General features: G+C 51.3%; 1 protein-coding gene across 6 annotated transcripts in view; it reads right to left on the bottom strand.

Moving 5' to 3' along the window:
- Positions 1–25,168, bottom strand: part of Maea (macrophage erythroblast attacher, E3 ubiquitin ligase) — a 37,822-nt gene extending 12,654 nt beyond the window's left edge. For 2 of the 6 annotated variants that reach the window (XR_007340942.1, XM_015481863.2), the window contains exons 1-2: positions 6,084–6,266; positions 3,968–4,171 (exon numbers count right to left, since the gene is read on the bottom strand). Coding sequence is in view for 5 of the 6 variants with exons in the window: in XM_015481863.2 (XP_015337349.1) it covers positions 3,968–4,171; positions 6,084–6,191 (312 nt within the window). In the remaining variant the exon portion in view is untranslated. Of the gene's footprint in view, positions 1–3,967; positions 4,172–6,083; positions 6,272–8,443; positions 8,467–11,717; positions 11,725–24,785; positions 25,105–25,144 lie in introns of those variants that run through there. The other 4 variants (XM_048784020.1, XM_048784021.1, XM_015481864.2 and 1 more) reach the window with 4 other exon arrangements.
- Between the last annotated feature and the right edge of the window lie 252 nt (positions 25,169–25,420).

Genomic DNA, 25,420 nt, shown 5'->3' with positions numbered 1-25,420 from the left:
ACACCCAGGGAGCAACATCAGGGAGCAGGAAAGGCTTCTGAGGACTGGGAAGCTCACAAGCGGCAGACGCCTGCTGGTTAGAGGACCAGGTCCCTGCCTGTCATTATGGACAGGGGCCAGCAGGAAACCCAACAACCAGCACACCAAGGTACAAATGGACAAGCACCCGTCTTTCCTGCCCCAGGGCAGTCCCCAGCACAAGGTACACACCCCAAAGACTCCAGCACAGGGGATCCCTCCCATGGCCCCCCAGCACAGGGTATGCGCCCACAGCCCCCACACAGGACCAGCCCTGCCATGACCCCCCCAGCACAGGGCACCTCCCCATGGTCTGCTGCATAGGTTACGTGGTCCCATGGCCCCACAGTACAATGTGTAGTCCAAAATGGAGAACTCTACCTTCTATAGCCAGAATCTCCTCATCAAGGAGACGGAAACAGCATTCCCTACTGTGTTGAGCAGAACTGAAACCCAGACCCCAGCAGGACAGAGCAACAGAGTCAAGCATGGGAGGCAGAGGGCACACCTGCCAGAATGGGCCCAGGATGTGGGGGTTTCTCTGCAGCCCCAGACAGAAATATGAGATGAGCCAGTCCTGGCCACAGGTACACACCAGCAACAGCTGCAGCAAGCAGAAGCCCAGGACGGTTAGCTGCACAATGCTGAGGTGTTTGCCTGACCCTGGTGGGTGTACAGGCAAGAGCCGCAGCTCCACCCCATCCCAGCCCTTCACAGGAAGACTGAAGCCCCAGCCACCCACTCTCACTGCCTGCTGTGTTTTGGGAATTTGGTATTGTGCAGAAGGTACAACTGGGGTGTTGAAGAGCTTCCCGTCCCTCCTTCACAAAGCCTGTGCCCTTTGGGAAGGGCCAAGTAACAGCCACATGTGCTGAGCTCTGGAGGACTCTCACAGGGCCAGGGATCCCCAGCAGCGAAGGGACCAAGTAAGACCAGCAAGATCAGGTGACTGAGATGAGGAGATGTGTGCACATCACAAAAAAGGGAAGCTATATGAAGAGCATGGGAATTTCAAAAGCTGAATTTCTCATATACCTAGAAAGGACTTAAGCAAAATCATGAATAATAATCAGCTTGTTGACCAGGAACAGCATGCCCAGCAGAGTATCCCTTTAGGGCCCTGGATAAGCCACACAGTGGCTCATATCCTGTGGCTAGTATCCCACTGGGATCACACCCCAGGGCAGCTCTCCTGTGCACATGGTCACAACGAAGTAGAAGGAGGAGCCCAAAGCTGCTGGCAGCTCCTTCCAGAAGGCGTGGCTGTGCAGAGCATGAAGAGCCCGTGTGGAAAAGGCAGCGGGAGACACAGGCTTTTTGGCAGAAGCAGTCAGTCAGACTAGCACTTTTCTGATTTCAAGATCAACAGTGACTAATGCATACTCAGAAGCGTAAGGTGGAAGTTAAAGCCAATTACTTATAAGAAAACCAGCAAGAGAAACACTAAGCCAGTGCATAGGCTCAGCATCATGATGCCCTGTGTGCCAAGTGCCGGCTGGGTGCTCGGGGCCAGTTCTTTCAAGAATGCTGACCAGTGCTTGCCCTCCTCTGGCCTCACCAGGCACAGTCAGGCTGACGGTGGAGTCAGGTGAGCCCACTACGAGAAAGTCCTATCCCATGGTCCTTAGCAACTCCTGGGACACCCAGACATTCCTCAGAAGCCTCATGGACAGCATTCCCAACTTCACACAGTCTAAGGGGGAGCCATATGGGTCCCAATGAGCTCCCATAACCCTACATCCTGATCACCAGGCTCGGGAGTGAAGGAGGAGCAAGGAAGGGGGCTGTGTGGCTGGCTGACATGTTAGGAACAGTGAGGCCAGAGGCCCTTTCTGTCCTCATGCAGACAGAACCCAGGGCTGCTTCTGGTGGGCAGAACACAGGCCTGACAGGGCGGGGCTGGAACTTGGCATGTGGCCCTGAACATGAATTCAAACTCAGCAGCTGGACAGTAAGGTCAGGCCAGGTCCTGCCCAGCCTTTCTAGCCATGGAATCTGGGCCTTGGTGTGTGGTTCTGCCCTCACCCTGTCCCCTAGCACAAGATGGCTCCTCACCACCATGTCCCTTTTGGTCCCACCCCATGCCTCATCCCGGAAGCCAACCCCAACAACCTTCTTAGAATTGTCAGCTGTCCCCTCCTTGATGCTCCCTGAGTGCCCTGCCTTGTGTCGATTCTGCACCCTCCTTTCAGGTCACGCTTCTCCCCCGTCAGAGCACCCTTGGGGAAAGGAGGCGCCTGCAGCTTGTACTGCACCAGCCACTCCAAGGTAAACATAGCCACAAAAGCCAACACCTGGGAGCACTGAGTGGCCGCCCACATGGAGATGTGCCAGCCAGCAAGGGGGGGGTGGACAGGCACAAGGGACCATTGGGCACCAGGGCAGGGACGTGGTGGCCCCTCTGCCAAGACTGGAGCGTAAACAAGAGGTGCCCATCCACTGCATCCAGTGGAAGGAAAGAAAGAGGCAGAAAGGGGGATGACCCAGGCAGGGCAGGAGCCATCAGGCACACACACTGGAGCCTCGGGGAGCTGGCCAACAGAAACGAAGTCTGCTCCTAAGGTCCCACAGCCACCTGAGGCTGGACCATGAGGCTGCAGGGCACCAGGAGCCCAGCCTTGGTTACTGGCTGGGGACCTCATGCAGCTCACTAATGCACATATCAATCTGTGCATCAATGGCAATGCCACACCCTACAGGGCAGCCAAGAACAGCAAAGCCAAGACCACACAGAACTGGACAGGGGCTCCCTCGTGCATTCCACTCACTTAACAGCATGTGCCCACACACTGCCCTCCCTTCTGCCACGAGACAGATACACAAATACAGGCGGGAAAGTTCAACAAAGAAGCTAGGAGAGGGCACAAAGCATGGCACCATTCTCCCTAAGTAGCCAGGGAGGGTGTTCTAGGGAGCTGCCATCCAAGAGGCCTGAACAGGGCCGCAGCAATCTCAGAGTTCAGGAAGAGAGGGGAGAGCTGGAGCAGTGGGCAGCAGAGCATGAGAAGCAGGATGCAGTGCACTGTTCTTAGAGGGCAGTCCAATGAAGATAGGGTAAAGAGAGCACTGCTGAGCAGACAGTTGCACAGGATGGGCATGGCACCGAGGCCATTCTTGGGCTGGGAGTGGCCAGTCTCATGCCATGGGTGGTGCTGCCAAGACTATGGCTGTCATGCTCTGGTGGGTGTCACAAAGGTGCAGGTGGGAGCCAAGTGGTACCACAGGAAAGGATCAGTAGGTCTGATGGAAGGGCAGAGAAAGGAAGGCCCCCGGAGGCCTGAGATGAGGGCAGAGTGTGGCTGGTGCCAGGAGAGGTCACTGGGTTGACAGAGGACTGGGGAGGCCCGGCCCAGGTCCAGGCCCACGAAGGCTCACTGTGCTCTGTCCTGCACAGGGGTCCTGCCTCCACAGCTTCTGGATGCTGGCATTTAGTGCAGGGAGAGCACATGCCATGTTATGTCTGAGAGCCGTAGACCCCACAACATGGATGGATGCTTGACAGCAGGGGGTCCTTGGCCACGGGCACCTATGGACCTGTGAAGACCAGTTGAGGGTAGCAGAGGTAGCAGGGTTCTGCCTCTGGCCAGTGTCAGGGAGGCCTCCAGCACCATGATGCATCCTTCTACCAGAAGCCCCTGGTGTGAAAGTGCTCACAGGCAGGGGCGACTTGTCCTGCACCTCAACATGGGAGCCAGTGAAGCCACACTCCTGGGAAACATGCCCCACTCAAGGTAAGCCCAAAGCACTCACAATGTGGCAACGGGAAAGGGCCTTGACAGGAAGGTGGGGAAGTGAAGTACCAGGTGGGCCAAGTCCCTTTCCATGTCTCCCCATTTGAATGTGCTCAACTACCCAGGCCAACAAGAAGCCCAGGGTCACTGTTCTCAAACCCTGGCTTCCCCAGCCAGATGTGTTCCCGTGGGCAGATGTAGCACGCAGCCCAGCCCACCTCGATGCCACTCTGGCGTGCCAGCTTCACGGCCGTGCTATAATAGCCGCAGCGTAGGAGGTGCTCCACCATCATGCGGTCCATGCGCTTCCTCTTCCACATGCTGGCCGCAGCAGGCTGGTCACTGCTGTGCTCCTTGAGATGCTCGATCCTGCGCTTGCACAACTTGGCGCTCTCATCCTCAGCCTGGATGGACTCCACCGCCTGAGCACACACAGAGACACGCTCAGGGTGGGAGGCGCTGGGGCCTGCCCATGGGGATGGCAAGCACCATGCCCCAGGGCTCCAAAAAAACAAGGAGGAAAGCAGAAGCCAAGCTGGGGACATTATTGGATCCTAGGCAGAAACAAAAGGAACCAGAACCTCTGTCCCTGAGGCAAGTCTGTGCTTCCTCTAGGACTCACTGACAGAGACGGTCACAGTCTACCACTTCTTCCAGCTGTGTTGTTTTTGAATATATGTATGTTCTGAAACTATGCTGCAGATCTGTACCTTTTGAGATTATCAAGTTACTTTTCAAAACTTTTATACTATTTCTTAAAGTCAGCTTTGTTCAAAATTAATATCGGATGGAAATGCTTTTGACCTGCACTGCCCAACAGAGCTGCCCCCCCCACGTGTGACGTCCAGCACCCAGTACAACCAGGACCTGGGCGCTGGATGGCGCGGTTCCAGGCCTCCCAGTCACTCCCTTCAGCAGGCACAGGGCTTTCCGGCTCCCTGATGCTGGGAGAGCAGACTGCCAGCCTGCTGCGCCCTGGGTGCAGTCCTTCCCTGGCAACAGCTGGGATTCTTCTCAAGCTCTGGTTTCATCATGGGGTTACCTGTCAGGCCTACTCCTTTGCATGCAGTTGAGGACTCTGGACGGGTGCTTCAGCACCCCAGCTCTTGGCCCTCACCATGCTCCCGGCCCTGGCTCTGGCCACTGCCAGGAACCTACCCTCTATTCCATGCCTCTCCTCTTCCCTATCTGCACTACACCATCTCCAAGCAGTCTCTTTTAGCTGTCTCACAGCTACGGGACTATCAACACATTGCAGTTTTCATTTTGGTCATCATTCACATGTGTATATATACATTCATCACACATCGTATGTGTATACACACACACACACACACACACACACACACACCACCCGTCTTTCTTTGTTGGGATGGAACCCAGGGCCTCGAGCATACTATGCAAAAGCTGATCACCGAGCTTCATCCTCAGCTGGTTATTCTATTTTTACTTTCTTGACATCTACTCCATTCTTTCAGACTCCAAATGACTCCTCTTGCTTTCAGATCCCTGCAGATTCGGGCTCCCTTCCCCTCTATCTGATAGCCCCACACCTGAAGCCTGTGCAGATCACTGCTGTTGTTTCTGCTGGTCCCTGATCGATGATGCTCCTCTGCTCCTGGCTGCCTTTGTGTTGGACACTGTACTTGGAAAATTAATTCTAAGGACGACCTGCGGTCAGAACGACAGCCTTCTCCCAAGAGAGCCTGCTTTCCTAGGCCTGAGCCTGAAGGCTCTGTGGCTGGGACCACTCATGCTGCACTGATGGCTCCACGCCCGCAGCCCCCGGTTCTGAACCTGGGCTGCCATGTCCTGTCATCATGAGTCCACTCCTGCAGCAGCCTCATCTGATGTACAGAGCCTTGGGCCTGGCTCAGCTCCAGCAAGCCTGTGTTCCTAGCCCAGGGCAGTAGCAGTTCCCTGTCTCTTCACCTCTGACCCCCTCGCCTCCAATGTGAACTGGTGATGTTGCTATGCCTAAGGAACCCTCCAACATTTTTAGGAAGATGTCCTAAAAACTCTTACCTCACTTTCTGTGTTTTTTTCAGTGGGCAGGATAGTCCAAACACCCTGGCCTACTAGTCCCAGCAGTAAGAAATCCCACAAGCAGTTCTGAGGTCAGTCTACAAGTAAACAATCAATCTGCCACGGGCCTGGCTTCCCACCCCTGGGCTTGAGACACTCCCACAACCAAGACAACCCAGTCCTCTGCTCAGCCCAGGTGTCCTGCACTCCTCCCACAGCTCACCCCTCTGCCCACAGGATGCTGGCAGCACACCCAGCCACCACAGGGGGCAGCACATCTGAGGTCACTGGGAGGGCAATAACACTGACCTTCCTCTTGAGCACACTGAGCTTCTCCACCACTCCATCCAGGAGGCTGACCACAGAGTCCACAGCTGGGCAGCTACTTAAGGTCTTCTCCAGCTCAGCCACCACCATGGTGACGTGACTTGTCTCCCGGTCGATGTTTTTCTGAGCAGCCCGGAAGCGTTTATTCAGTGTTTCATAGGGCACCTGGACAAAAAAAGACAGTGAGAATCCCTGGCCCCAATCTTAGCTAGGTGTGGGATACCCCAGCACGCAGGCCTCCTTTCCAGCACTCCTGGAGGCAAGCTCGGAGACACAGAACTTGACCAGGCCCAGCAAAGTGGAAGCCCTTTGAGGGAGGACATCGCAGGGCCTGGATGGGGTCTAACACAAAGAGGCACTGCCCAGAATCTACAATATGCAGCCCAGTGTTCCACAAAAACCCTTTTCTGGCAGTACCGGTGATGGAACCCAGGAGTGTTTACCACTGAGCTACATCCCAGCCCTCTATATTTTGTATTTTGAGATAAGGTCTTGCTAAGTTGCTGAGGCTGGCCTCGAACTTGCCATCTTCCTCAGCCTCCGAGCTGCTGGTATTACAGGCATGGGCCACTGTGCCCAAAGAGTTTTTTAGTATATATTGACAAAACAGTCCCAAAGTTCACATAGAAAAACAAACAGCTAAGGAAACTACCCAAAAGGAGAACAGCGATAGAGCTTTCCTCTCAGTCAGTGAGAGGGCTTGGCAGGCAGAACGGCCACTGTGGAGGCCCATCGGCACAGGCAAGGAGGTACAGAAAGAGTGGTCCACACAGCTCACGAAGCTGTCCACACGTGTGAGATTACAAACACACATTTAATAATCTCCACAAGGGAACGTTCATACCATCCCGGTTATAAAAAACCCTATTACCTATAGAAAATTTAGGAAACAGCCTTAAGTCACGAAGACTCTACTGCCTGTTGCCCCTCCCATCTCCCAGCTCTGCCACCATGAGCAACATCAGGTGCCAGCCACCATGCCCTTTCTCCGCCCCAAATGGGGTCCCGGGGTAGATGCTGTCGCTAGGGCCCCATCTGACCTCAGTGCACCGTCTATCCAACTTTGTCTGCCATCACAAGCACGTTCCATGGGGAAGGAAAGACTGTCAGGGGCTCTGCCAGCCCTCGTGCCGGGCAGGCAACAAGCCCTGCAATGAAGCCACTGAGGAAGGCGGGGGTGCAGGGAGGGAGACATGACCCTGGCTTAGAGCCTGGCTTCCTCAATCAGGGACAGCAGGATGATGGCAGAGACAGGGAGAAGACTGACCTCTGACTTGCCCAGACCTGCTTTTCTCCCTCAAAGTGGGGACATAGGATGGGGGTAAGGCCATTACTGTGGTGCTGGTGCCCTGCCACTCCCTACTCAGCCTCCCGCTGCCAGATGCCCTCTACCCAGACATCCCCTGGGGCCATCAGGGACCACTGTGGGCACAGTATGCTAGGGGTATACATTCTCAGGAGGTCATGCCTAATGTCTTATTGGCACAAGCACCAACAGATGAGCCCTGTCAGCCATTCAGGGAGGCCCAGTGATGTTAGCTGAAATCACTTCCTGGACCACACTGGAATTCATGCTTTCTCACAAAGTTGGGAAAGAGTGGGGAGAAGTACCAAACTGCAGCATGCTCACTATACCAAAAAGGAGAGAGGCCAGCCTGGTCAAAGGGTGAGGGGCTGCAGGGCTCTCCCAGCACAGCAGGGCAGCAGCAGAACATGAGAGCACCATCCCTGAAGGCCCTGCTCTTCATGCATGGCCAGCCCAGGGAAAGTGTAGCTGTACAGAGTATTCTGCAGGACCCTCAGGACCCCATACTACCTGCCTTCAAGGATGCCTCTCCTGAGGATTCAGTACCTCTTTACCAAAAAAGGGTGGGGGGGGTGCTTTTCTTTCCAGTCTATATCCAGTGAATGATGAAGTCCCACCAGACAGCAATTTAGCCTGGTACCTGGCATACAGCAGGCTCTTAGCAAGTATCTGACGATGAATGAAAGCAACAAAAGCATAAAAGCAAGGCCCCCGGGCACTCTCTGCCCCCACCAACCCAGCACCTGGCCCCTTTTCTCTAGTAGAGCTCTCCAATGTGCCATTCTATGTGGGTATGTCCTGCCAGGAGGCAGAATCCTGGGAGGCAGAGCACATATCTTAGTACTCAACCATACCACCACCTAGTATGGCAACACAAGGAACTCTCTGCAATTAGATTACGAGACAGAGTCACCCTTAACACGGATTCTACAGCACCTGCAGTTCCCCACAGTCACCCTCTGGACAGCCCCAGCTGCCTGCTGCCCCTCCACCATGCCTATACCACACACAGATTGGGCAAAGCATCAAGCCACACCTGGGCCACGGACAGAGGCTCCTGTCAGACGCACAAGGCACCAGGGCAACACAGGACATGGTCATCAGGAGACACACTCTGCAATGGTCTCTCCATGTTTTCTCCGCAATTCCTCTGTGTAAGCCTACACTGCTACAAAATAAAAAGTCTGAAATAAGGTCAAAGCAAAACGACAGGATCCCTCTAGAAAAGATAAAGAGCCCATGAGAGGAAAAAGCTGCACTTGGGGGGCTGGGGATGTGGCTCAAGCGGTGGCGCGCTCGCCTGGCATGCGTGCGGCCCGGGGTTCGATCCCCAGCACCACATACAAACAAAGATGTTGTGTCCGCCGATAACTAAAAAATAAAAAAAAAAAAAAAATATTTAAAAAAAAAAAAAAAAGCTGCACTTGGGGTTGGTGGGACAGAACTCGGGCTCAAACGTCCTGACAGGCTCTGGGAATTTGTCCAAGTACAGGAAGGAAGCCCACTGCTCTGAAGAGGAGAGCTCCAGCTCAAGGCCACCAGTACTGCGTCACTAACAAGCAAGACCCAGCAAACTCCACTGGCCTTGGTGCTCCCCACTGGCAGACAAGGTTCAGACCAGGCAGGGACATGGAGCACTAAAGGGCTCCCCCAGCACGTTCCCTCCCACCTCCCCCAGCACCCAAACCATCCTTGCAAGACATCTATGGGGAAGACCGCGGGCTGCTCCCCATTTACCTGGACTCACGCCTTCACCAAGCACAGTAGCAATGAATCACTAAAAAATGAACTGAAGTCAATCCCAACATACACAGTAAACAGAACCCCAAGGTTTTATAATCAGATTCAGTCATTAAAATATATTTCAATAAAAATAAACCAAAAAAGTAACTAAAAACTGCACCCACTGCTTGATCCAAGCACGCGCCAGGTGACGTATGCAGGTCTCAACTGTGAGGCCAGAGAGTCACCCTGACACACCCACTGGGACAGGAACAAAACCCAGCAGTGGGTTTCCACAGGACTGGCTAGACCTGCACCCTCCCCGACCCCCTGGATCGGAGCACAGCTGACACTAACACATCTGACACTAACACATCTGAGCAGCCCCACATTTTGAGAGAGAAGCTCAACCCACAGAGCCAACGGCAAAGCAAGTTCTGCAAGCGTGGCATGTTCATTTTTAACTTTTATCCAAAAAGGAGACAGGCAATGCCCTGACACTCATCAGTATCAAGTCCCAGCAAGTGATACTGCAAGGTCACAGTCCAAGTTACCTGGTTTTTTTTTTTGTTTGTTTGTTTGTTTTGTTTGTTTTTTTCAGGTTTTTTGATGAAAGAAACCAATTCAGGATCTGGTACACCTTCAGAGAACAGTACACAGCCCGCATGGCCAGTGGCCCACTGTGCCACTCAGGCAGACACCCAGCACAGACATTCACTGACCTGCCAACTGCCATGACAGGTCCCAAATGCTCACGGTTGACTTCTTGCTGTCTTGGGCCCCAAACTAGGCCCTAATCACTCTGGGCAGCCCAGCCTCTAATCCTGACCCTGACCTCAAAATGACCCAGCTTGGACTTCCTGCAGCCACTCCTCCCAGGGAATGACTCAACCTCCCTGCCCTTCGCCCTCAGGGCCATGTCCAACCATATCTCTCAGGCTCTTCAGTAAGGCCCCCACCTGAGCTGCCCACTTCCACCTTTCTCGCTGGCCCCAACCTGGCAGAAAGGTCATGCCTCTCCCCTCACGCCCCTGGCTGGGTGCCTGGAGCCTATGGTATCCAACTGAGATCGGGGATCCAGGATGGATGCTGAAGCCCTGCCCACTCACACTGAGGCTCTCAGAACTCGCATCACATCACGTGTGCACCTACCAAGCCAGGAAACAAGCTTCCCATGCGAGTGTCCTCCCTACATCCACCCCTCCATGGAACCAGGGCAGTCCTGAGCATAGCCTTCCCTCCTCAACTTAATCCCAGGAAAGAGGGATGGACACCTTCCACGTTGTGCCAACTCTCCCCAAGCTGTCCTAGGGTGTCCTGGCTGTTAGTGCCAACAGCTCCTTCACAGGCTCCTGCCCAAAGGGTATCTGATAGTGAACAATAGAGCTCGGATGCTCAAGAATAACCTAAGCCCAATTTTAATTCAAGAACGAGGGCAAAGGAAGACACTTTCAGATACACAAGGACCAGAAGGATAGCAAGCACAAGTTCTTTCTGGGAGGAAAAAAGCTCAGAGTCAGCTCTCAAGCAAAACGCAAGTCTAGGAGAAGGGCAACAAAAGATACAAGAAAAGAATGTGAGACAAAAGAGACCAAAGCAAGATATAGTTCAACTAAGTGAAGATGGGTAAAATGGCCACAAATTCAATCGACCCTAAGGAAGAACCAGGGTAAATGAGACAGAACATTAAAAACACACTCCTAACAACAAAATGGGCAAATGAGGCCACACCAAACTCACACCTTCTGTGCAGCAGGATGCAACCTACAGAGCAAGAGGCAGCCTGAAGGCCAGGAGCCAGCACTTGCAAGTCACCGCACCGGACAATACCTAGAACTTGGAAATCAAAGGCCATCCAATGGAAACCATGAGGAGACCTTCTCTGAAGATAACAAACAAGCACATAGAGAGGTGCTGCACACGACAGTCACCAGCGACCTGCACATCAAAACCATAACAAGGCGTCCTCACCTGCCTGTTCAGATGACGTTCAGAAAAACACCAGAGTGTGTCAGTGAGCACGTGGAGAAACTGTGACTCCTGGCAGAGCTGTGGGAACATGCAAGGTGTGCCACTGCAAGCGGCATGCACTGCAGAGCTGAGCTGTGATGCCCACGCCCACTTCCGGGGCACACTCAGATGAACCCAGAGCAGGATGTCCAAGAGAGGCATGATGCCACATGAGCAGCAGTGGCATTCCAGCAGTCAAGACTAGAAGCAGCCCAGCACCCAGGAGCAGGCCAGCGATGAAGAGCACTTAGGCACATGCACGCAACAGACTGTCCCCCAGCCTCTCTGTGGCCCGATATGATGAATCTTGAGGACGTCATCCCAGTGCAGGATTCAGGATTCAACCTACGTGAGCTATGTAAAGCAATCACTCTTAAGCCCCACAGCAAAAGAGTGGGTGCCAAGGGCTCGGGGTGGGGAGGAGGGAGTCACCTTCAGCAACTATTTCAGTTTCATAAGATGACAAGTGCCAGAGACCTGCTGCACAGGAGGGACACAGAGTCACACTACTATACCCTGGAAAGGGCCAAGATGGTTAAGTTCTACCTTGTGTGCTTTTACCACAATAAGAAAAAGTCCTAATGACTTCAACGGTACTTGATTTTGAGACTCTATAAAACGACATGATCCAGCAAGTACGGCACTGGTCTCGGAGTGGACGTAGAGATCAAGGGAGAATGGAGAACCCAAAAGTGGACCCACACACATCCATGTATGGATCACCAAGGGGCCGAGCGGGGAGAACTTTGACTGCCAGGATTAGAAATCCACATGGGAATGGTGAATTCAACCAGCACCTCATGTCATCTGCAAACTTACCCTGAAATGAATCAGGGACCCAAGCATACATGCTGACACTGTAAAACTTCCTAGAGAACAGACAAGGATATTAAGACCTTGAGATGGGCAAAGGTTCCTAGAAGTTAACAAAAAACAATGTGAAAGAAAACCAATTGGGCTGGGGCTCAGTGGTAGAGCGCTCGCCTAGTGCAGGTGAGGCACTACATAAAAATAAATAAATAAAAATAAAAGCATTGTGTCCACCTGCCGCAGTCTGGCTGGGCATAAAATAACCGAGCCGCCACGAGGCACTTGTAGGTTCAAAACACGAACTCCTTTATTGCCCAAACTCCCGCCGAACGCCACCGCGCGGCCCTTCCAGGAACACCTCTAACCAGAAATCCCTCCTCCAGAACTTCCCCAACCAATGGTGTGTGGTTCTGCCCTCACCCTGTCCCCTAGCACAAGATGGCTCCTCACCACCATGTCCCTTTTGGTCCCACCCCATGCCTCATCCCGGAAGCCAACCCCAACAACCTTCTTAGAATTGTCAGCTGTCCCCTCCTTGATGCTCCCTGAGTGCCCTGCCTTGTGTCGATTCTGCACCCTCCTTTCAGGTCACGCTTCTCCCCCGTCAGAGCACCCNAAGCTAAAGATGTAGTGTTGCATTTTTTTTTTTTTTTTTTTCTTTTTGTTACTGGGCTGTGGCTCTCAGCATCCACCTATGACTCAAAAAAAAAAAAAAAAAATCAAACAACTCTGAAAACAGTCTAAGGAGATGAAAACAAGGCCCAGCCTAAAAGGATGCAGGGGAGACACCCTACAGAGGCTGTGGGACTCCCACAGCTCAACACCAGCACGACAACCCGTTCTCCTGACAGCTGAAGAGCACAACAGAATGTCCACAAAAAAAGACCTAAGGGAGGGCTGGCAGCGCAGGAGCAGCGTGAAGGACACCACAGCGAACGGGGCGGAGAAAGGGCATGGTGGCTCCATTCAGCTGGCTGAGCGCCCAGGTGGGACCTCGGCTTTTTCTAGCTTTGGACTTGGAGGGAAACACTGGGTCTTCTTGGGTCTCAAGCCTGCCTGCTGCTGGACTAGAACTTCACTGCCCACTCTCCTGCTTCTCAGGCTTTTCACTAGAAAACAACTACCCCAGCCTCTACTGGTCTCCAGCCTGCTGACTGCAGATCTTGGGGTTTCCCAGCCTCCACAATCACATAAGCCAATTCCTGGTTTTACGTCATCTTATACACACAAACACACATATATCCTGTTAGTCCTATTTCTCTGGAGAACCCTGGTTATCAGAAGAACAGTTTGAATAGGCTAGTGACACTGAGGAACACCTGGCCTGGTACCAGCAGATTCTGGTAGGCAGACCAGCAGATCCTGGTAGGCAGACCACCTACCAGATGATGCAGCAGTCCCACTCCTAGAGAAATGAACACAGCCACACAGAGACCTGTGTGGTCTGGATGTTCATCAGCAGGGATGCCCCCTACAAAGAAACCGGACCAGCAAGGGAAAGGGTGAAGGACTGCTGGGCACACAGCACCGAGCGCAGCATGCAGACACTGGTACAAGGTGCACGCTTGGACTCCTCCATGTGGGCAGAGCTGCCCAAAGCAGAGGCTCTCCAAGAAGGCACTCCCTGGCCAGAACGCATGTGGCCATGTGTGGAGACTTTCTTGATTTGTCATGAAGTGGGGCCTGGCTATGAATGGGCTGAACCACAAAAGGAGATTAAACGGAACAAAGAAAACCTATCAACCCAACAAAGAAATAAAGAGATAAATGTAGAGAAAATAAGAAAACAAAGTAAGATGGTGAGGATTACCACAGCTTAACTCTCATGAATACAGACCAAGCAGGAAGAGAAACTTCAGAACACAAACACCAAGGGGGTGGTGGCAGGGTGCCTGCCTGGCAGGCTCCGGGTCCTGGTTCAAGCCCTAGCATGGGGGTAGGTGCGAGGTAAACAGAGCACAGTCAGCACCACCTGGTAGAGCTACAATGTGAGTCACACACACAATTTCTAATTTCTAGTAGCCACAATAAGTTTAGCCAGGCACAGTTGTGCACACCTGTAATCCCAGCTGACAGAAGGCTAAGGCAGCAGGATAGCAAGTTCAAGGCCTACCTGGGGAGACCATGTCTCAAAAAAGAAATAAAAGAAATCACGAGGGCTCAGTATGGGGCCTCCCTAGAATGTGCAAGAGGCCCTGGGTTCCATCTCCAGGATTGCAAAAAACAAAAACAAAACAAAACAAAATATGAAATCTGTTTTAATATATTTTTACTTAACTCAATACATCCCAAATATTTTCATTTGAGCTAGGGACGTAACTCAGTGGTAGATCACTTGCCTAGCATGTGTGAGAACCTGTGTTAATCCCTGCCACCACCACCACAAGAAATTGTCTAATTTCCAAATATTTTCACTTGAACACACAATTAATAACTGTTAGACACTTTGCATTATTTTATTCTTTAAAGACCAGGGTATATTTAACTCAGCACACAGCCATTTGGACCAGCAACAGATCACAAGCTCTGCTGCCACAGGGAAGCTCACGCTTCTGCCCTGGTGGGAATCATGGAACCCAGGCCTCAGATCCTCCTACTGGAGGTGACAGGAGATACAACTATGCCTCATCCTTGACCCTGCTATTCCACAGGTCTCCCTGAAGACCACTCTGTGTGCAGGGCCTCATGCCACAGGTGCCCACCAGAACCGTGCCTGTGCACTCCTCAGAAGGGCTGAGCCATGCAAAACATCAATGTGACACTGTTCTCGTGGACACAATTCACAACTACACCACTCACCCTTTTAAAGGGTCAACAGCTTTCAGTGTGATAGCAACGTTGTATAACTTCTTCGCCAACTCCTTTGAGAAGATATTCTTCTCAACAACAAACAACTCCCATGCCACTGAAGTCCTTTCTAGACCGGTGAATGGCTGGGCAAGCAGCCATTTACCTGACCCATCTGTGGATCTGTGTGTGTGTGTTCGGGAGTTTCCGGAGACATGTATGTCTGGCTCCCTCCACTTAACAGAACATGGCTGATGTTCATCAACGAGGCAGCTCTGTAACTCTTCCATGGCTGATCAGAGCTCCCTGCAAGCCTAAGCTGACAATCTGGCTGCTGCTTCTTAAGCTAAATTTTGAAAAACATCAGTGTTCTCTTACGAGGTTTTGTGAGGATGTTCTCCCTCCTCTTGGGGGTATACCTAGGCAATGGACAGTAACTCTGTATATGACTTCCTGTCAAACAGCCAGGCCCCGTGCCATAGTGGCCGCACCACTGCATGTTCCTACCAGCAGAACAGAGTACTTGGATTCCTCCGTGCTCAGCACTGGTCACTGGCCATCCTTTTCACTGCAGCCATTCTAGTGAGGATAAACTGGAACCTCTCTGTAGCTTCATCTGGCATTTTCTGAAGGACTAATGATGCTCAGTATCTTCTCCTGTGGTTACTGGCCATCTGTACATCTTCTCTGGAGAACGTCTACTTAGTATTCATTTTTAAGTCATGTTATCTGCCTTTCGTAACTGAACTATACGAGTTCTTCTAATATTGTAAATACTAGACCCTTACCAGATAGATGATTTGCAAGTGTTTCCTCTGTGTTCCGTAAACAGTTAGACAGGACAAGACCATGCCATCTGCAAATAAACCTTCGTTCCACTCTGAATGCCTTTTATTTATTTTTCTTGCCTACCTACCCTGGTTAGGACCTCCAGAAGTGTCAGATTTAAATGGGGAGAACTGGCATTGCTGTCTTGTTGCTGATTTCAGAGAAAGGCTGCCAGCAATAGGTCTGACATTCATGTGGCTTTTAAAGAGGTCATTTATCAGGTTGAGGAAGTTCCCTTCTAGTCCTAGTTTGCTGATGAAAAGGGTTGAACTTTGTCAAGGGCTTTTTCTTTTCTTCTTTTTTTTTTTTATCTGGTGCTGGGAATTGAACCCAGGGCCTTGTGCATGCGTGGCAAGCACTCTACCAACTGAGCTATATCCCCAGCCCCTAAGGGCTTTTTCTGCATCTGTGCTTTTTGTCCTTCTTTTGTATTCACATGGAGGAGTCACTGAATGCTTCACGTGAACCACAGTCATTTGCACTTCCTTTGCACTTCCTTTCATACATTGCTGGGGTTCATTTGCCAATATCTTACTGAGAACTTGAGCATCCATAATTATTCATAAGGAAAAACGATCCTGAAAATGTGCAAAGTTGTAGGGCGCACATTTCCTGATTTCCAAACTTCTTATAAAGCTACAACAATCAAAACTGTGTCCTGGCAAGAGTAGACATGGAGATGGATGCAAAAGAACTGAGTCTGGACAGAAGCTCACACACCTACAGCAAAATGAAGACTGCTGGTCTGAGGCTCTCTGTTGATACTGGCCTCACAGATGAGTCAGGAAGTATCATTCTTCTTCATGCGTTTAACAGGATTTACCAGTGAAGCCATCTAGCCCTGGGCTTTTCTCTGTAGGAAGCTTTAAGAATATCTTTGTTACAAGTATTCAGTCACCATTTTAAAAACTATGAATGTAGTGATTTTATGTAGTTCAACTTAAAACACTTTTCCTCCTGTACGTTTTTTGTTTGTATTCCTTGTCCAACACCACACGGAAAGGGGAGGTCTTGAATCTTTCTTATAAACCAGAATCAGCTCTCTAAAGTTTGGTATTTGGTAGATTTTTTTTGAAAATCTGTTACTTGCTTTTAAATTCTGGACCTATCTTGCCTGGCTATGCCAAATATTTAAATTTCTTTCTTTTTTTAAAATCAGATCTACCCAGTTCTTCCTCAGTAATCTGTGGCATGACTACCTCTAAGGTCAACCTGCCAAGCTGATGTTAAATTGCATTTCCTTTAGGATATCTTTCCTTGTCAGGCATTCACAAGAGTAATCCTTCCTGTTTTCATACTTGTACCCAGTCTGGCAAACACCCTGAGCTGAGACTCAGGAAACATCTGTACTTGCATCCCACCCTGTGGCAACCCTCCCACGCTTCATCATCTGCTTTAGGACACCTCCTCAAATCTTCTTCAATATTTGCTGTAGGTCTTCTGACAGCAGTTGCTTACAAAAACAGGCATCTCGGTTTACCATCATAAAGTATTTGGCTGCCTTCTACTAATACAGGAGCATCTCCCAAGTGCACAAGGCTTTTTATCTCCAACAACTAAAGAAGCTAATCACACCTTCTGCCCTGGATGGCGGTACATGTCCCTCTGTCTGGAGAGGTACAGAGAGTACTGCAAATCACAGTGGCTCTGTCACGAACTGATGGCCCCAAGCACAGCAGGCACCTTGAGGGAGGATCATCAGGGACAGAAGTGGCTCAAACTCTGTTCTAAATGGGCTTCTTGAAAAATGACATGCTTCTGGTCAACCTCCCGAAGGCTGTGGTGAGATGTAGCTGAGGAAGCAAGGTAGGAGGGGCACTATCGCACCACCACGCTGCTCCCGTGGGCTCATGTCATGATACCACCCTCGACCCATTGGTCACTTTACGTCACTGGTCCACTGTAGGAAGGACAGTGCATGGGCAGCAACACACACAGGGCATGCACACAATGCAGCATGGCCACAGCATGACAGGCAAGCAGTACGACAGGTACCCACACAGTTCAGTGGCCCACACAGAACAAGCCACAAGCCCCACCAGTGACAGCTCAGGCACCTCCCACAAGCAAGGCTTATTCTTGCTCTGTAGGTGAGACATTTGATACAGCCTGAAGCTCTGCGGAGGTCATGCTGAGATCATCCTTTCAGCAGTCCCATCCCTGGTTCTGGGTCAGCAGAGCCCCACTCTTCTTGGCCTCCTTATTACAAGAAAGAAATACCAAGTCAAGCACAAGTACCAAGCATCCTCACCATTTCCACACAGAACTCAGTACTTCCCACTAATGCCAGCCTGTCAGTACAGCCTTTTCTAAAGGCTCCTTCAGTGACATTGCTGCTGGCCAACCTCTACCCTGGACATCTGTTCCCACTGGAAGGTACTGTGAATGGGTTATTTCCCCCACCATATGCTCTAACTGCCACTGACGGGGCCCTGGCCGTGACTAAGCTGTGGGTGTCTCTCGTGTGCCCAGTTACCCTGCTGACCTTTCCTAACAGTTGCGCTGACTTCTGAGTCAATTCTTACTGCTTTGGCAGAACTGCCCAAACAACATTTAACATTTCATTTGTTGACTGAAAATTATCTCTGTCCTCCAGCACAGCTTCTATTCCCAGTGCCCAGAAATACAGAGGCAAAACAGCAAACTGGAAGGCAACGCTGGCTGAGAAGGAGAGAGGGAGAGACGGAGTAGGGCTGCCAGTATCAGCAATGACCAGAGATGCTCACTGAACAGGGGCATGAAGCCCGGAAGAAAAAGTACTAGGGTCATCTGAGGGAAGAGCAGGCCAGCAAGTCCAGCAGCAGCACAGAGGCCACTGTGGCTAAGTGCCCAGTAGCAGTGGAGGAAGGGCCATCATGAAGGGACTGAAGTGGCCATTCCAATGACCCTGACCTTTACCCAAGCCAGGTGGAAGCCTCCAGGGCAGAAGAACCACATGGCCTGTGATCTGAAGGCAAGGTGAGGAAGGGATTAGTGGGTAAGGGCAGAGCAGGAGACTAGCCAGGAGACCACTTCAACCCCTCCCCAGAGATGAAGGCGTCCAGGTACACGGCAGCAGGAGAGAAAGCAGGAGGCAGCTGGACCCGCAAACGTTCTCAAGTCAAGCAAAGAGAGTGTACAGGTGGTGGGGTGCCGCTGTGAGAACAAAGGAGTCAAGGCCAGCTCTAAGGTTCTGGCTCAGGGGCTGCCCTTTACAGAGGAAGAAAGATGGGGCTGGTCTATGAGGAGGCAGTTAAGATGAAGTTTGGCTTTAACTCTGCCAAGCACTCTAGAGATCCAAGTGAAGAGCTAGGTCTTCTAGGCTGCAGGAGCACCAGGGCAGAGTGAGCATTGTACACAGAGGGCCCTTCCTGTTAATAAAACTCATGAGATCAACAAGACAGCAAGGACCAATGCCAAAGACTGAGTCCAGGGCACACCAATACTCAGCAAGGCTGAAGGGTAATGTGAACCTGCAGAATCCAGGCAAGAGTGGCACCTGGGAGCCAAACAGGAATATCCTTCAAGGAGAAGGAGTGGTCAGTGGCTATGACACTTTAAAGGTCAAGACCCCAAACACCACTGTGGGCTTGGGTAGCACCCTGGGGTCACTGGTGACCTCAGCCACAGAACTGGCATGGACAAGGGGTCAAAAGCAGAGGAGAGGCAACACCACAGACCAAAAGCAGGGCCCAAGTAGAGGGTGAATATGGGTCTTGGTTAACTGGAAGACTGCAATGTGTGGGTGTGGTGAACAAAGTCTGGCCCTGGAGCAGGGCACACACACTCATCCCCAGCCATGGGAGTGAGACAGCAAACACAGGCGAACCAAGCCATGCGCAGAGCACACAGATGCAGGTCAAGTATTGCAGGCTGAAGGAAAAAGGGGGATCCACAGAATGGTCCTTGGATGGAGGCGGGCACTGAACATTCAGGGTTTCCTCAGCAATGGGCACAGCGCTGGGGCCAGCACACACGCCAAATGGAGTACTGACCCTGGGCTGGAATTCTGTTGGTAACAGCAGGCAGGGGCTGAGGCTGCATGGAAAAGACACAGGAGCTAGAGGAGGGTGGAAAAGAAAGCACAAAGGGTTGACCACACCCAGATGACCCTGCATGCCATAAACAGTACTCTGGAATGCAGCAAGTCAACAAAAGTAAGACTCAAAGTATTAAGGAATCTTCCAACCAGACAGTGGACAATTAATTTGGCAAATGGCTGTTTACTGTGACTCCATGCTAGGCACAAAGCCCCTGCCCTTGCTGACATTTATTTTAAAGGAGAGGTCTGACGAGAAAAAAAAAAAAAACGGGTAGGTAATTCTGTCAGATTATGATTAATGCTATAAAGACACCAAAACAGGGACAGAGATCAAATAGAACCACAAAATCCCAATTTTGTTTAGAGTAGCAACAAGCCCACAAACGGGCTATAGATTTTTTTTTCTAGGTTTCTTTAAAGCTGGAAATGATCACCCTATCCTCTGGCCAATGGGCTTAAATATAAACGCTCAACAGGACTTCTGGGAAGGCTTCATGCAGGTAGTGGGTCCAAATGGGCAGCACAGCTTTTACTTCACAATTCCTTGCTAGATGTGAAGGCTGCAGCCCACCAGCCACTGTGGACCAGACATCAAGGTGATCTCAAGACCAAACAAGAGAAGCAGAGTAATCAAAAACACCCCCAGGGCCTGGGGCTGGCTCAGTGGCGGAGCACTTGCTTAGCATGCGTGAGGCACAGGGTTCCTTAGCACCACATAAAAATAAATAAAATAAAGGTATTATGCCCATCTACAATGAAAATATTAAAAAACAAAACAAAAAGGGCAGGGACTGGGAGTGAAGTTCAGTGGTGGAGTCCTTGCCTTAAAACAAAGGGATCCTACTAACCACAGAACAAGTGGCAGGACCATACCGTCCTCAGCTGGGGCGGAAAGGCTGGAACAGTAAGGGCCAGGTCTAGGGTTCCCAGGCCTGGATCTGGCATTCTGTCTTGCTCATGGCATCTCTTGTCCACCTTACAGACATACAGAGACAGATGCCCTTCTGGGGCTAGCTACGGGAGGTGGGACTTCTCACGAGTTATCTGGGGACATGAAAGAGTGAAAAGTCAGAGAAAAGGTTAAAAGACATGCAGTCTTGTGGAGGGAGGGCCAGGGTTTAGCTGGGGGTGGTCACCCAGAGGAACAACCACGCCCTGCATCCTCAACACCAGTGCGGGGCAAGACCTGAACTAGAGAGCACAGACAAATGAGGGGCGGGCAGACAGGGAGAAGCAGCTGGCTACTTGCACACTGACCCTGGGAAACAAGGGCAGCAGGCAGGAGGACCCACGGCAGCTGAAGGAGGTCATCAGCTGTCAGGAGGGGGCATGGGTGAGTGCGAAAGGAAAGGAGGTTTAAAAGAGACAAGGCAAGGGTGGTGGGAAGCACAGAAAGGAAACTGGACCAGAGGCGGAGGCAGGTACTGGGTGGCACCAGAGCTTCTGTCAGGAAGCTAAAGCCAGGCCCTCAGTGCTGCTGAGTGTTTCGCTTTATTCATATGAATGAATAGTTCCTAGTTACCAAAACAGTGGACAATTTTTTGTGTTTTTTTTTTCAGATTCTCAAACTATTGGCCCTGCAACACCTTGCACCCCAGCAGTCAGCAGCCTAAGCTTCACAGCACTTAGATCACACCTAGGCATCCCATGCTGCAGTTCTGCAGATAGGCACCTTTACCCACTGCATGCAACTGTGTGACTCTTCTCCCTTCCAGTGCCACTTCGCCTCCTGGGGCTTGCTTCCTGTTCACTGACCTCTGCACCACAGGCCCAGGAGTGAATCACATCACCCTGAACAACTGTGTACTTTTTGGTGCAAGGCTGCCAAAACTTCAGCACAGCCTTGCCCATCAGTCACCCTGACTCCGCAGTGTCTTCACAGCACCTAACGTCTGTGATCTGTGCTCACCTGCTCAATGCCCTCTGTATGCTGCAGTGTAGAATGCAAGGGAGGGGGACCCTGCCTGTCTCCTCCCGACACTCCAAGCTCCTCACAGTGCCCAACCAGAAGGGTTAACAAAGAGCCCTTACAGGAGTACAGGTGAAGGTACAAGGGCATCAGTGCCTGCAGCTGAGCCGCACCCAGCTTTGAGGCCACTGGCTGGGCCGTTACACCCAGCTTTCGAGCTCCTTGGCTGCTATGAGCTTTGTTTTAGTCCTAAAGTGGTCTGTTCATTCTAAAAACTAGGTATTAGAAAGTCTTTCTTTTCCTAACTTGAATTCTGCTTAAAATAATAGTACTTAAAAAATAAATAAATAAATACAACCCTAGCAGCTAGCGGGAATCCAAGCCTGCCTCCTCCTTGCAGGACCTATCCCCCCAGAAAGGCACAGATAAGAAGAGGACAATGTCCACCAGCCCAGAAGAAGAAAACACAGAAGCACCAACAGAACAGTGTCTGCTCCATCCCATGTCCAACAGACGACATGAAACATGAGAATGATGGTGGGGGGAAACAAAGGGTGGCCCAGCTCCCAGGAGGAAGGGGCCTCAGCTGTGCCCCCACACGGTGGGTTTAGGAGGCAGAAGGGCAGAATGAAGCTGCTTCAGACAAGAGTGGGTGGTTCTCTGTAGGACTGGCAGGGCCCAGGCCTGGAAAAGGAAGGGGTAAACACAGTGCACACCCAGTAAAGGGTAAGAGAAGGGTATTGAGCATAACACAACCCTCCTGGGAAGAATCAGGTCTACTTCACACACCAAGCAGGGTCTAGGGCAACAGAGCTGGAACCAAACCCATCAAGGAATCCAGCTCCTAAGCCAAACACTGTAGTCACCAGTGTTTCTCCCACTTAAGAACCCATGACTCTCCCAAATCTAGCCAAGAACACGTTTGGAAAACTGCACCAGAAGTTATAATCTGAGGCACTCTGTCAAATACAACCCAGGCTATGACACTGCAGGGCAGTACTTGGTCAACATGATTATCCTCAAAGGAAAGGCAGGAAATTTAAATATTCCTGTAAAAAAATCAAACCACAAGAGAATAGTTTGGGAACAACACCTCTGATTCTCAGTCTAGTGTCTCTGAGGAGAGGATGACACCACCAAGCAAGTTGAGCTGGGAACCCCCTCGCTGGGCTCCAGGAAAGGACAGAGCTGAGCCCATGCAAGACTTGAGGCAGAGTGAGATTCCAGAGCCAGGTCTCCCAGCAACAAGTGCCAGGCCCCTGCCCCTGGGCCCTGCAGACTCCTACCTGATCTGGGTGGTAACAGAGAAGGCAGAGATAATGCTAGTTTACTTCAACTACCTGAAGGGAAAAAAAGAAATATCAATGGAATGATCTCTATACAGCATAAAAATTTGAAGAAAAAAATTACAAAAACTTTTAAAGCCAGAGCTTCTAGTTCAAGATGAACTATACATCCCAGTTTCTCCTTACTCCAAAGGACCATCACTTACAACCTGACAGCAGACAGCCTCTGGGAGCAGAAGGTCCTAGTCACAACTAGAACACAGGGTGTATCTCACAACCCATACCCCTGTACCCCTTAAGAACACAGAACAAGTCCCCTAAAGCAAGATCCAGAGGTGCTCACGGGTGTGACTCTGTCCAGGGGATACTTGGCAATGTCTGGAGGCACTGAGGGGATCCTCCTGGCATCCAGTAGGCAGAGGCTAAGGCTGCTCCTAAACACCCTGCCAGGCAGGGCTGCATAGGGCTATGGGAAGGCCTGCCTTGGTCCACCCACTGTGGTGGACATGGGGGTGCAGCACAGAACCTGCCCAGGGCTAGGACATGCTGAAAACAACACCTGAAGAAAAACAGTACCCAGGTACCCAGGAGCCCACCACCAGCCCTGAGGCTGAGGAGGTAGACATCTCGAGTCCACAACTTGAATCCGCCTGAGGCTCCCAAACCTGCATGTCTAAAGACTTACTCAGCAAGAAAGCAGTTAAACTCTCCCCAGAAAATTCAGTCCAATACCCACCAGTTCCCATGATCCTGCAAGAGAACGCACCCTTGACTAAAAAGGAACACTCATTTCCATGCCTGCTGGCACCTAGCCCTCACTGCCTTCTGACTCTAGGCTATGCCTGCGTGTGGACCTTCCACAACTGCCAACAGTGCAGCTCTGGAGCCCTCAGCCTTCTGTTAATTCTTTATTAACTAACACTCCTGGGCTAGCATGTGTGGGGCACTGGGTTCAATCCTCAGCATAAAAATATAAATAAAGGCATACTGTAAATCTACAAGTATAAAAGAATTAAAAAAAAAAAAAAAAAAAACTCCTAAATCAATGATCCCTAGTTCCCAATTAAACCCTTCTCATCATTCACTAAGAATTACTCCTGAAAACTTCCTAAGGGAAAAAAAATTAACAGGGACATGCAGTCAACAGAATAGAGGAAGTAGTGTGTGGATGGCCTCTAAAGGACCTGGAATGGAAGAGCAAGACTGCTATTTCCTAGGGGAAGTAGCATCTCTATGTGCAAAAATTCTGCTTTAGTATCATTATTAAGAAATAAAATAGGGGCTGGGGATGTGGCTCAAGTGGTAGCGCGCTCGCCTGGCATGCGTGCGGCCCGGGTTCGATCCTCAGCACCACATACAAAACAAAGATGTTGTATCCGCCGATAACTAAAAAATAAATATTAAAATTCTCTCTCTCTCTCTCTCCTCTCTCACTCTCTTTAAAAAAAAAAAAAAGAAATAAAATAAGGTTTTCTTTAAATATTGCAACTTGCCTGCAATGATATTACCATCTTTCTGTGTCTGCTAGAATACCCTCATGATCATTTTCAGAGAGCTACACAAAGCTTTGGAATGCAAAGTATGCAGACAATCATCAGAAAACAGGACTTGAAGAACCCTTTCCTAACCATCCATTTCCCTTCCTAGTGCATTCAATGAGTAATGGAAGGGTTTCTGCAAACTTTCCTGCCTGGTGGTTCCCACATTCACCAGCCAAACCAAAAGCAAGGCAGTTCTGATCTGCCAACAGGGTGGCAGAAGCTGCCTGGGGCTAAAGGTCAGTGGTTAAAGGACCCCTCTGATGGGCCACAGTACAGATCACTCTGAGCAGAGGGGTCTTCATCTCTTACCTATAGAAATCCATCGGTGGCACCAAAAAAGAGTATAAATGCCCACCACCTGGGTCCTGGCAAAGAATTGGTGGGGCCAGCAACGTTGCCCTCACTTCCTTGGTCAAACACACACTGAAATACAAAGCTGCTGTGCAACATGGCTGCTCACCTGCTAATGAGCTCTGCTTTCCTCTGAGGACAACTACAGAGGGCGGCCAGACGTCAGCAGCGACAACGCCAACAGGTGCCTTCCAGACTGCCAGGGACACGGGTGCTACCGGGCTTACGTGTGAAGCACCAGTCAAGCACCAGGGCTCCCCTATGCACACGGCGCAGGATTCGACGGCGCAGGCCAGCTCCGCGCCTATGCTCTCCATGCCCGGCTAAACCGACTTGGGGCCACTCGGCCACACCACCTATCACCAGTGAGCTGGACGGTGTCGCCGGCTGCTCTGGTCGGAAAGAAGCCACCATCCCCCAGGAAAGGAACGCAGGGTCCAGAGCGCGGCCGGCTCTCGCAGGAACGTCCGACCTTGGTCCCTGAAGGGAATCCCTCCCGGCGCAGTCCGTCAAGCGTCTCAAAGCCCGGGTCCGAGGAGCTCCACGGAGCGCGACTCGGCGCCGCGCCCACCCAAGGTCACGCCCCCGGCGGCCGAGGCCCGAGAGGAGACCGAGGGCAGCTGGGCCCGGTCCCCGCCCCATTAACGCGGAGGCGGCCGCCACGCCCCACCGGGCTTCCGGTTGCCGCCGCAGACTGCCCAGCGACGCGGGCCTGACCCGCCGGAGCCTAGGCCCTGGGCCGCCCTCG

This window comes from Marmota marmota, unplaced genomic scaffold, assembly GCF_001458135.2.
Source record: "Marmota marmota marmota unplaced genomic scaffold, marMar, whole genome shotgun sequence".
NCBI classification, from domain to species: Eukaryota; Metazoa; Chordata; class Mammalia; order Rodentia; family Sciuridae; genus Marmota; species Marmota marmota.
Note: the sequence above shows the minus strand (reverse complement) of the source record. Positions and strands in the feature narration are given on the sequence as shown.